Source organism: Laccaria bicolor, genomic scaffold, assembly GCF_000143565.1.
Source record: "Laccaria bicolor S238N-H82 LACBIscaffold_65 genomic scaffold, whole genome shotgun sequence".
Taxonomy (NCBI): Eukaryota; Fungi; Basidiomycota; class Agaricomycetes; order Agaricales; family Hydnangiaceae; genus Laccaria; species Laccaria bicolor.
In genome coordinates this window covers 169,293-181,767 of record NW_001889936.1, presented here as the reverse complement: position 1 = coordinate 181,767, position 12,475 = coordinate 169,293, and the positions used below count along the sequence as shown (strand labels likewise).

The window sequence follows — 12,475 nt, the reverse complement described above, 5'->3', positions numbered from 1 at the left end:
TTCATCTCCATGCAAAGTGTATCATCAGACTGAACATCAGAGGACAATTATTAGGTGACAACAGATTGGATCCCTGGGAAGACAAGTTGCACAGGTGCATTGAAAACCTCACTCCTCATTGAAGTCTGAGGCATGTGGATATAGCTCATCTGCATTACCCATGTCACTTTAGGTTGGCTTTTGTCATGCAATGGATTATTTACTAGCAACACACCTGGTGATGAAGTGGGCAGGGGTAACAGCTCCAACACTTCCACAAAAATGCCATACATGGCTAATGTTTGGGATGTCACAGTGTGACCCACCCTTTTCAATATCATCTCAATGTGTTGGATAATGTCATCACAAAGATATTGAATGACAAAACTGAAGGTAAATGATATCTTTCCTGTATTACACATCTCCATCATTATAATTTATAATCACTGGAGTGTGCCTACAGGTGCAAACAAGAGGCGTCAGATCCACCGATCTTGGACACCAACTTCAACCATGACAAAGCATGATCAGTGATTTCCAGAAAGCGGCATGGCAATGGCAAACGCTTCACCCATCAAATCTGAATCAACTCCGCTGTACTTGCCAACGCTTTACATTACGCAGTGGATCACCTATGTCGAACGGTTATTTATCATGTAAGCCTGAACATTTGTAGAATACAGTAGTGTCTATTAGCATATATGTATGAACTTTATTCAAAGTTCTGCGCGAAAATGTTGTGCAATGTACAACTTCGCGAAACAGGACAGGTTGCATTATATACGACAGAGAACTTGTTGAAAGCAAATAGTTGTTGACATTGTGTAATTGAGGCATAAATGGGTGCAGGTGGTGGAATAGGGAATGGGGCATTCCCCCTGCGGAGGCACGTGAGCGTTAGATTAGTCATGCAGTAGTGTAGAGAGGGACCAGGAGGGCGAATAGATCATCATTCCACCAGGCATCTGCATCGTCGGAAGCACTAGAGCCCATTCCACCTGGTGATGAGTGCGTGATTCGTACTTTTACACGCGCATATCTCTCATCTTAAAACGTCCGTCCTCGTATCACCATCTTAAATCCACCATCCCACGTCATACGTCACACCGTCAACGCCACCACGTCCAACGTCCAGTGTCTAACGGCTTTTCATCTCCAAAATCAACTCGGCCGCAAACGTGTTTCCAACGTTTCACCAAGCTCATCGTGTACCCCGCACCCATAAAGCAAGCTGGCACCCAACAATACCTGGATAACTCAGCCAAGAGTCAACGGCAGATTCGTGGCTAGAGACAGAGCCGCTACCATTACACCCTCGTCTAATACAACCTCAGGTACATCCACACCATCTACTGAAAGTTCACTCATGCTTTTGCACAAGTGGCTACCATCTTTATCATAAAACTAAGGCACTTGCCTGTAGAGCTGTGTGTATAAGTCCACAAGTTTTATGAAAGGCCTTTCATAGGTGTGTCCTGTGTCATTCTTTCTCATAAAGGCTATGTTCTTTTCATAAAATGTAGGCAAAGACCACAGGACCCTTTCATAACATTTCTTAGGAGCTTTCATAAAAGCTTTCATAATTATTATCATGCACTTTCTATGAATCTTTCATTGAAGCTGTTCAGTTCTTTCATTGTACTTTTCATAATTAAACCTGTGCACTTTCAATAGGTATTTCATTCACTGGGTTAGGTGTATTCATTGCCTTTTTCATAATTAATGCTGTGCACTTTCATTGAATATTTCTTTAGGAATATTGGGTGCTTTCATTGCTTTTTTCATAATCAATCCTGTGCAATTTCAATAAATATTTCATTCACTATGTTAGGTGTATTCATTGCCTCTTTCATAATTAATGCTGTGCACTTTCATTGAATATTTCATTAGGAATATTGTATGCTTTCATTGCTTTTTTCATAATCAATCCTGTGCAATTTCAATAAATATTTCATTCACTATGTTAGGTGTATTCATTGCCTCTTTCATAATTAATGCTGTGCACTTTCATTGAATATTTCATTAGGAATATTGTATGCTTTCATTGTACTTTTCATAATTAAAGTTGTGCAATTTCAATAAATATCTCATTCCTTAGGTCAGGTGTATTCATTGCCTCTTTCATAATTAATGCTGTGGCCTTTCATTGAATATTTCATTAGGAATATTGGATGTTTTCATTGGACTTTTCATAATTAATGTTGAGCAATTTCAATAAATATCTCATTCCCTAGGTCATATTATGGTCCATCCAATGGGTCATTGGGAGGGTGGTCACATGACCAATTTCCAAAAATGGTAAAAAACAAAAGTTGTAGCTCTTTACCATAGCTTCCTGAATCAGTTGGAATTATGTCCTAAAGTGCTTCCATTGTGGAGATATGAGGTAAAAGGTTTTCAAAAGCGCCGCGTTTTTTTTTGTTTTTTGCATTTTTCTACGTGAAAAGAACACTAAACAACATGATTTCAACAGATTTAGAAAGCTAAGAGAAGGGGCTACAACTATTGTATCGTGGGAAATTTCTCCCAAAAAGGAAGGTACATGCCCTAAAAGGGTAATTGACACTGACAGACTACAAAAGATTGCTGATATACTACAAAAGTAAGTTATAGCCTACAAAGTTTACTAATAGACTACAATGGTTTGTAGTGTCCGCTTTTTTCATTACAAAAGTTAATAGTGTTCGCTTTTTGAGACTACAAAAGTTAGTAGTGTCTATTTTTTCGGACTACAATGGTTTGTAGTGTCCGGTTTTTGAGACTACAAAAGTTAGTAGTGTCTGCTTTTTCAGACTACAATGGTTTGTAGTGTCCAGTTTTTTCATTACAAAAGTTAGTAGTGTCTGCATTTTCAGACTACAATGGTTTGTAGTGTCCGCTTTTTTCATTACAAAAGTTAGTAGTATCTGCTTTTTCAGACTACAATGGTTTGTAGTGTCCATTTTTTTCATTTCAAAAGTTAATAGTGTCCACTTTTTGAGACTACAACGGTTTGTAGTGTCCACTTTTCTGACATATAGTATGTAGTGTGGTTAACTATGTATATATAGGTCATTGGGGATATGATTGAAGGATTGGGATGAGTTGACATTCTGCCACTTATGAATATTTGCTTTTGATGTCAGGTCCATGGCTGTTTTCCATACTTGCAATCTGTCATGTCTTTTCACATGGGAAGCCACTATCCTATCTTTGATGTTGGTCAACCTTCCACTCAGATCAGTATCTGCTGTCCTATGTCTGACCACAGTCAACCTTCACATGATTTTTTTGGAGGGATAAATTCTCTGTCCTACCAATGCAACTTGTCACGTCTTTCAATACCAAGACCATTTGTCATTGTCCAAGCCTTTACCACTGGGGTCAGCCTTGAGTAGATCAGCCTTGAGTAGATTGATTTAAAGGTACCAAAAGTGAATTAAATAGGTGGTTGGTCCTGTCTGTTTTTCAATGTCAATCCAGGATTCATATGAAGCACACCCTTTGATTAGATAGGATAGTGGCTTCCCATGTGAAAAGACATGACAGATTGCAAGTATGGAAAACAGCCATGGACCTGACATCAAAAGCAACCATTCATAAGTGGCAGAATGTCAACTCATCCCAATCCTTCAATCATATCCCCAATGACCTATATATACATAGTTAACCACACTACAAACTATATGTCAGAAAAGTGGACACTACAAACCATTGTAGTCTCAAAAAGTGGACACTATTAACTTTTGAAATGAAAAAAGCGGACACTACAAACCATTGTAGTCTGAAAAAGCAGACATTACTGCCTTTTGTAGTCTCAAAAAGCGGACACTATTAACTTTTGTAATGAAAAAAGCGGACACTACAAACCATTGTAGTCTGAAAATGCAGACACTACTAACTTTTGTAAAAAGCGGACACTATTAACTTTTGTAATGAAAAAAGCGGACACTACAAACCATTGTAGTCTGAAAATGCAGACACTACTAACTTTTGTAGTCTCAAAAAGCGGACACTACTAACTTTTGTAGTCTCAAAAAGCGGACACTACAAACCATTGTAGTCTGAAAAAATAGACACTATTAACTTTTGTAGTCTCAAAAAGCGGACACTATTAACTTTTGTAATGAGAAAAGCAGACACTACTAATTTTTGTAGTCTTTGTCTGACCTTTGTGGTCTATGTCCAACTTTTGTAGTCTGTTAGTAAACTTTGTAGGCTATAACTTACTTTTGTAGTATATCAGCAATCTTTTGTAGTCTGTCAGTGTCAATTACCCTTTTAGGGCATGTACCTTCCTTTTTGGGAGAAATTTCCCACGATACAATAGTTGTAGCCCCTTCTCTTAGCTTTCTAAATCTGTTGAAATCATGTTGTTTAGTGTTCTTTTCACGTAGAAAAATGCAAAAAACAAAAAAAACGTGGCACTTTTGAAAACCTTTTACCTCATATCTCCACAATGGAAGCACTTTAGGACATAATTCCAACTGATTCAGGAAGCTATAGTAAAGAGCTACAACTTTTGTTTTTTTACCATTTTTGGAAATTGGTCATGTGACCAACCTCCCAATGACCCATTGGATGGACCATAATATGACCTAGGGAATGAGATATTTATTGAAATTGCACAACATTAATTATGAAAAGTACAATGAAAGCATCCAATATTTCTAATGAAATATTCAATGAAAGTGCACAGCATTAATTATGAAAGAGGCAATGAATACACCTGACCTAGGGAATGAGATATTTATTGAAATTGCTCAACATTAATTATGAAAAGTACAATGAAAGCATTCAATATTCCTAATGAAATATTCAATGAAAGCCCACAGCATTAATTATGAAAGAGGCAATGAATACACCTGGCCTAGGGAATGAGATATTTATTGAAATTGCTCAACATTAATTATGAAAAGTCCAATGAAAGCATCCAATATTCCTAATGAAATATTCAATGAAAGCCCACAGCATTAATTATGAAAGAGGCAATGAATACACCTGACCTAAGGAATGAGATATTTATTGAAATTGCACAACATTAATTATGAAAAGTACAATGAAAGCATCCAATATTCCTAATGAAATATTCAATGAAAGCCCACAGCATTAATTATGAAAGAGGCAATGAATACACCTAACCCAGTGAATGAAATACCTATTGAAAGCACACAGGCTTAATTATGAAAAGCACCCTGTGGCCTTGCCTATATTTTATGAAAAGAACATAGCCTTTATGAGAAAGAAAACACAGGACACATCTATGAAAGGCCTTTCATAAAACTTGTGGACTTATACACACAGCTCTGCAGGCAATTGCCTTGGTTTTATCATAAAAGTGGTAGCCACCAGTCGCTTTCGGACATACTAGAGCCTGCCTCTCCGTTCGAGGATCTCTTTGGATCAACGTCAAGTCCTCAACTAGGAGCCCCACAACAAACCGCACAGCTCAGCCCTGTTAAACCACCGCAGGACCTTCCACCCATTATGTCTGCCCCAGTCACCCTATGCAGCTTCAGCGGCGAAAGAGACGACAATGTCCAGCCAGGCGAGTTTCTGAAGACCTTCGGCCGCTTCACAACGTCCGCCTGCATCACGGACGACGACCTCATCATCACATCCTTCGGAGACCACCTCAAGTACGGGTCCCCTGCAGACAACTGGTTCGCAGAGCTAACCAGCACGAAGCAGACGTGGAAAGAGGTAGAAACAGTGTTTTTGCAATGCTTTCCGCCCGTCGAGAAGGCTAAAAGGACGGAAACCGAGTTAGAGAGGGAGTTGTGTGAATTAAGGTTGAAGACAGGGGAGTTGGGGAAGAAGGAGAAATACGCAGGCGAAGAAGTCTACACCCACGTCATATTCGCAGAAAAGGCTCTCAGCCTCGCAAAACAAGCCAAGATCAGCACGGGGTCGAATTCGATCTGGAAGGTCAGAGACGAGCTACCCAACATTATACGCCAGAAGGTCAAGGAAACATACCCAACCTGGACCGAATTTTGTGCAGCGATCAAAGGGGTAGAAATGGCTCATATACGAGATGGGGTGAAGAAGTACCAGAAGGAGAAGGAGGAGAAGGAGAAAACGGAGGCGGCTATAGCAAGCCTACAACGCTTACACCTGCAGGGACAACGTCGCCTCCCAGCCGCGCCCACATCCTCAGTATCAAACGTCAGTCAAACCCAGCAGTCATCAACCTTGGGAGGTCAACGTAACAACATGCCACAATCCAATTCAACCAACACGAATGCATACACAGCCCCATCAAGTGGCCAAGGCAACCTGCCCCGCCCAGCTCCCTCGCCAATCACTGAAGCTGATCGAAGTGCGTTAATCCGCAGCTTGGCCCTCTACCCCATGCAACCCAACACCGAAGCAGGCATCGCAGTGTGGCACGCCCAACTCAGGGAATGGAAGGCGAAGAATGGCGAAACTGCTGAGGTTACAGTAAACACAGGGTTTCCACTACAACCAGGGGGTGAGGCCCCTGGTTCAGGGGAGTGCTACAGATGCGGAAGGGGAGGACATCGCCGCATCGACATGCGCTGCACAACTGACCAAATCAACAACAAGGAGCGCACGTTCCACACAATATGTGGCCGCATCCTTCGAGCTGCGCCTACCTCTCGAGTCAACTTCGTCAGTGATGCAGATGATGAATTCAGCTGGCTCAACCATCAAGCCTTCAGACCCACGCCGAGCCCGGGAAATGGAGAAGGGCCGCCTGCATAGGAGTTGAGTGGGTGGCCCCGACTTTAGTAGGGCCTACAGAGGTTGACTGCCCCAGCAGTCAGAACAGTCTCAATGATGTATCTACCATGCGCCATAATTCATCACTCATTGATTTGTACACTGTTGGGGACGGAGATAAGACATGGGATACATTAAGACAAGGAGAAATGCCCTTTGTGCATGGACCACAAGGCGAAAAAGTTAGAGTCAAGGCGGTGTTTGATGGAGGAGCGATGGTGGGCGCTATGTGTACATCATTCTTCAAGAAGGTCCAGCACAGACTTCTAGGCCAAACCACACCATCCAACAGACGTTTGCGTGTGGCGAATGGCACCATCGTACCCTCACACGCAGTATGGACTGGGATGTTGGAATTGGGAGGAGTTCAGGCGAAGGCAGAGTTTGAAATCTTCGATAGTGGAGGCGGCTGGGAATTCTTATTTGGGAAACCGCTACTACGTTGCTTCAAGGTGTTGCATGACTTTGATGCGGACATGGTCACCATTCACGCTGCTGCTCATGGACCAGTCGTATTATGCAACAGCGTCAGCCAATGTGCCCCGAAGACTCCTTTAGGCGTTAGCCTCACACTCAGTGTGGAACAGCGGGAAAACTCAGTAGGGGGCTCTTCAGGCGTGAAACCCTCTCCGAGGCAAGTTTTGCATCACGAGGTCTTAGACGTTGAAGTTCAGAATGACGAGTCGGATTGCATTTTAGGTGGTACTAACGACATGTCAACTGTAACAGGTGGGTACATCGTAAACGAAGATGAAAGTATAGTGCAGGAAGAAGAAGAGTGGTTGAAGGAGGCCGAGGAATGCGAGAGAGAGAGTATACCACAGGAGAGCCATGAAGGAGTACGAGCCATGGACCAGAAGCGGGATGAGCAGGGATCAGAACGTTGTACAGACCAGGGGGGAGGTAACATACCCCCCTCGAGGGAAGTACAATATCAAAGTGCTGCTTCAGCAGGGGCGAGCGAAACTGATGATTTCCTTGTTGCAGTCCCTAATAGTGTTCGCAGGTCCAGTCTACAGGACTGAAAATATACATAGGACTGAACTGGACTGAACCACGGTCCGGTCTTTTCCAGTTGCCAGTTGCCCACATTTGTGGTCAGTCCAGTTGCCAGTTGCCATGTTTTTGTAAATATATAAAAACCGAAAAAGACCGGTTTAGACCGGTTGCAACCGGTCTTTCGTCTCATCACATATTGTACCTTACTCATGCACATTTTACTTAATTTTCGGTCCCTGAATCATCAAAAACGGTCAAGAATTGGTTGAGATATGGCCAAAAACATTTTTATACGCAATTTGAATGTATGTTCTCTCCGTTTTCACCATATCTCAGTCAAATCTTGACCGAATCGCTTCAAATCTTGGCCAGCGTACGGAGAATTAAATTATCTATCTACGCATGCTATATACGTGAGGTAACATTTAATATATCTGGCACAATAAATTTTTCAACAAAAGACCGGTCGCAACCAGTCTGGACCGGTTTTTTTTTGTGTTGTGGACCGATTAGGACCGGTCCAAAGCGGTCCGGTTGCGGTCCCTCAATATTTGGATCGGTCTAGACCGGTTGCGGTTGCCAGTTGCGTCGTTTTGAGGTAAAAAACTGGACTTAACTGGACCTGCGAACACTAGTCCCTAACAGCGCCATGAAAGCCTCAGAAAGTGCCATGCCAGCCGAGAATGCCCCTATATGCCACATAAAACTGTTACAGGTGGAGCGAGAAGATCTTAGTGGGGGGAGTGACAAACCCCCCTCGAGGGGAGTACCTACCTTCCCAGTTGATCAACATAAGACCACCCCAGCTGACACGCCATGCCTTGTGTTACCAGTTGCCAATGCATCAGATGTCCAGCCAGAAGACACGATCTTCACACGCCAGACTGAGCCCTTCCTACAAGCCTGTGTAGAGAAGATATTGGAGCTTGTGCAGATAGGTGACGACATCACAGCAGACCAACGCAAGGAAGTCAAGTCACTCATCGCTGAATTCGCTGACTGCTTCGCCTTATCACTCAGCGAGGTCAATCTCATTCCAGGCACAGTGCACAAGCTCGACATACCCGAGAACACATCATTCCGCACAAAGATTCCACAACGCTCGTTCAACCCAGACCAACGGGCCTTTATGGAGGCAAAGGTTGACGAAATGCTGAAGGGTGGTATAATACGTCCTATACACCCAAGGGAGGTCAAATGTGTCGCGCCCTCAGTGTTGGCCCAGAAGGCGCATGAGAACACAGGCCTGTCCTCAGACGAACTCAAGCACAAGGTTAACGATGAATGCGTGAAGCACGGTCTGCCAACTGTGTTCGACCTACCACCTCGCCCACCTCCTGCTGAAAATGGACCCACAACCACGTCTCCAAAGAAATGGCGGCTGTGTCAGGACTTCGGTGAAATCAACAAAGTTACGCCCATGGCACCAGTTCCCCAAGGAGACATACGTGCTAAGCAGCTACGGTTATTGGGCCACAGATATGTCCACATTTTCGACTTTGCAGCAGGTTTCTATGGGATTGCGGTCCACCCAGACTCCCAGCCATATATCATGTTCTATCTAGAAGGGCGTGGACACTTTGCTTATGAACGCATGCCATTCGGCGTCACTGGAGGCCCCTCAGAGTTTGGATATGTCGTAGGCGACCGAATGCACGACCTCATAGTGGATGGAACTTGCGAGAACTTCGTCGACAACGGTGGATCGGCAGCGGATTCCTTCGAGGAGGGTATAACGAAACTGCGGCAAATATTGGAACGTGTGCGTAGGGAACACTTGTCTCTCTCCCTGGCCAAGTTCCAGGTGTTCAAGACAGAGGCTGTCTTTGCTGGAGCGTGTGTTGGACCGGGAGGCGTCAGCCCAGACTCAGCAAAACTCACAGCTGTGGTAAACTGGAAGATACCAGAAGACGCTTCGCATTTAGAAGGATTCTTGGGTCTTACAGCGTATTTCAGAGACCTGGTAAAAGGCTATGCGGCCCTTGAGAAACCTCTCCAGGATCTACTACGTGTGGTGGATATTCCGAATGGCACCAAGAAGTCAGTGTATCAGTGAATAATGAAGGCCCACAAGTTGCAGCCACACTGGACAGCAGAGCATACAGCAACCTTCGTGAACCTAAAGGCACGACTGGTCTCAGAACCGGTCCTGACGGCCCCTCGATTTGATGGCACACATTTCATTCTCACCACTGATGCATGCAAAGATGCATTCGCCGGAGTTTTGTCACAGAAAATCAAAACAACCCTTCCAGGAGGCAAGGATGTAACTTGTCTACACCAGCCTTAGCTGTAAGAATTGACCAAATCCCTATGGACTTGAGCACAAGATGCTATTGCATAGAGCCTGCATTCAACCACCTTCCAAAAAGCAAGGATGTTCCACACTCAATTTTCTCATAAAAAATGCTTAGAATTTTCGAAAAAAACTGTTCTGTTTTGATTCCATGTGGATAAAATAACCCTAGGTTGGGTTTTATGTGTATTTCATGTTGGAGAAATGTTTTCCATATGGTTTAGCCATCAATACATCATTCTATGTGGCTATTTTTAGTTTCCTCAGCTTCTTTGACCAAAATGATTCCTTGGAAACCATTTCCATCATCCGAAACCATGCAAATATGTCATCCACCTTACTTTTCCATCAATATATGTTTTCTATATGATCTAGCCATCAATTCATAATTTTATGGTGCTTATTTTTGGTTCCCATAGCTTCTCTTCATGAAATGGTTCTCCGGGAACCACTTCCATCATCGGAACACATGCAAATATGTTCTCTGCTTCAATTTGCCATCAATATACAATTTGTGATGTTTTGCTGCGTCGATTTTTGCCCTTCATCGCATCATCGCATCAATTCTTCCCCCCCACGCATCAAAAGACGCATACAGCTGTCAGAATCCCCATATGTCTTCCTCATATTTCCTTCCGTATTTTTGGTCTTCCGTGTTTGTATGTCGCTATTTTACTTTTTCATATTATCCCCTCTCACGCCCTATTTCACCTTCCTGGAGTTTTTTCATGACCCTGCCTTTGTCTCCCATTTCGAACGTACACTTTGATGAGTAGCTCACAATCCGGTTCAGCGCTATAACCGTCCTCAATTTACGCGACCGACAGTGACAAGGCCAATCTTCCAATTTACGCGAGCAACAAGTACGTCTCAGCATCACGTGTACGCGCAACAACGCCAAGTGTTCAAGTCCAAGAACAAGAAACAATAAATATATGTATAAGTACAACAAGAAGTACAACAAGAATCTGATAAAATTAACTATGCGAGACACAAAGTAAGTATACGAGAGTCCAAGATAACGCGAGTGTGAGATTGTATGTGATAGATCAACCGATACATCAGTACGCGAGCCCAAAAGTTATTTGACAGTCCAAGATGTAAGTATATTAGAGTATAAGTATGATGCAGTCCGATTACACGAAGTGCGCGAAGGGTTTGAATTTGCAAGAGTCGTTGCCAAGATGATGTTCAAGAGGTGCCAAAATGGGGGGAGGGGGAGGCGGCTAGTGTGCGTCTAGCATTGACGTGACCTTGATGGCTTCGAAGTTGGAGCCGGCGGTGAGCTACAGGAAGGGGAGGGTGAGGCAGCTAGCGTTCGCCTAGCGTCGACGTGACCTTGATGGCTTCGAAGTTGGAGCCAGCGGCGAACTACAGGAAATAAAATATGAGCGAGTGTCAATAACCTCTAAGGAGAACTTACCCGACACCCAATAGCCCGTCAAGCACCCATCCGACATCTTCAACGGCAGCCAACCAGCTGGAATCTTCAGTTGGTGGCTTTGACGATGCTGTACCCCACCACAAGAGAGTCGCCATGATGGAGAAAAATGCGTTGCGACCGTGTTTGTCGATTGCCAACCAATCGCGGCCACCTGTCAAGACTGGGCGATGAGTGCGGTCAAGCAAGCCTTCCACCTCGGACACAGCCCTCCATGGTGGTTGTAAACCCTTCCACCATTTCCACCAATTCTCTTTGAAATCTGCGAGGTTTGTGATCTTGGGCTGTGTCGTGCGTCCTCAGGAAATCCAATAATGGACCTCTGGCGGTCGTTTGTCTGACCCGAATCCCGCTGAGCGTGCACCTGGTGCGAAGTCGGTGAGTTTCTCAAACTTTGTCAGCTGATCAATAAGCAACGTAAACTCTGGGCCCAAATTCTGGCTGGAAAGGAGTTGGTGGGCATCTTTGAACCACGAAGGCCAAGAGACTGGTGGCTACCACTTTTATGATAAAACTAAGGGAATTGCCTGTAGAGCTGTGTGTATAAGTCCACAAGTTTTATGAAAGGCATTTCATAGATGTGTCCTGTGCTTTCTTTCTCATAAAACCTATGTTCTTTTCATAAGATATAGGCAAGGCCACAGAGTGCTTTTCATAATTAAACCTGTGCGCTTTCAATAGGTATTTCATTCACTGGGTTAGGTGTATTCATTGCCTTTTTCATAATTAATGGTGTGCACTTTCATTGAATATTTCATTAGGAATTTTGGGCGCTTTCATTGCTTTTTTCATAATTAATCCTGTGTGATTTCAATAAATATTTCATTCACTATGTTAGGTGTATTCAATGCCTCTATCATATCTAATGGTGTGCGCTTTCATTGAATATTTCATTAGGAATATTGGATGCTTTCATTGTACTTTTCATAATTAATGTTGTGCAATTTCAATAAATATCTCATTCCCTAGGTCAGGTGTATTCATTGCCTCTTTCATATTTAATGGTGTGCGCTTTCATTGAATATTTCATTAGG

At 43.4% G+C, this 12,475-nt stretch overlaps 5 protein-coding genes across 5 annotated transcripts; 2 read left to right on the top strand and 3 right to left on the bottom strand.

The window, feature by feature from the left end:
- Positions 1-1,354: 1,354 nt before the first annotated feature.
- Positions 1,355-4,548, bottom strand: LACBIDRAFT_314929 (uncharacterized protein; the record flags this gene model as incomplete). The annotated part of the gene is made up of 3 exons (XM_001889292.1): positions 1,355-1,519; positions 4,189-4,208; positions 4,522-4,548. The coding sequence occupies 3 exons, from the start codon at positions 4,546-4,548 to the stop codon at positions 1,384-1,386; spliced, it is 183 nt and encodes a 60-aa protein (XP_001889327.1). The 3' UTR covers positions 1,355-1,383.
- Positions 4,549-5,445: 897 nt separating this feature from the next.
- On the top strand, positions 5,446-7,730 carry LACBIDRAFT_334540 (uncharacterized protein; the record flags this gene model as incomplete). The annotated part of the gene is made up of 2 exons (XM_001889313.1): positions 5,446-6,594; positions 6,621-7,730. The coding sequence occupies 2 exons, from the start codon at positions 5,446-5,448 to the stop codon at positions 7,728-7,730; spliced, it is 2,259 nt and encodes a 752-aa protein (XP_001889348.1).
- A 760-nt stretch (positions 7,731-8,490) lies between these two features.
- Positions 8,491-8,766, bottom strand: LACBIDRAFT_314927 (uncharacterized protein; the record flags this gene model as incomplete). Its single annotated transcript, XM_001889291.1, has 1 exon — positions 8,491-8,766. One exon carries the CDS (start codon positions 8,764-8,766, stop codon positions 8,491-8,493), a length of 276 nt encoding a protein of 91 aa, XP_001889326.1.
- Positions 8,767-9,763: 997 nt separating this feature from the next.
- Positions 9,764-9,994, top strand: LACBIDRAFT_314925 (uncharacterized protein; the record flags this gene model as incomplete). Its single annotated transcript, XM_001889312.1, has 1 exon — positions 9,764-9,994. One exon carries the CDS (start codon positions 9,764-9,766, stop codon positions 9,992-9,994), a length of 231 nt encoding a protein of 76 aa, XP_001889347.1.
- A 43-nt stretch (positions 9,995-10,037) lies between these two features.
- LACBIDRAFT_314924 (uncharacterized protein) lies at positions 10,038-12,272 on the bottom strand (the record flags this gene model as incomplete). The annotated part of the gene is made up of 4 exons (XM_001889290.1): positions 12,106-12,272; positions 11,424-11,511; positions 11,323-11,371; positions 10,038-10,065 (listed from the first exon to the last, which is right to left on the bottom strand). The coding sequence occupies exons 1-4, from the start codon at positions 12,163-12,165 to the stop codon at positions 10,038-10,040; spliced, it is 225 nt and encodes a 74-aa protein (XP_001889325.1). The 5' UTR covers positions 12,166-12,272.
- Positions 12,273-12,475: the final 203 nt, after the last annotated feature.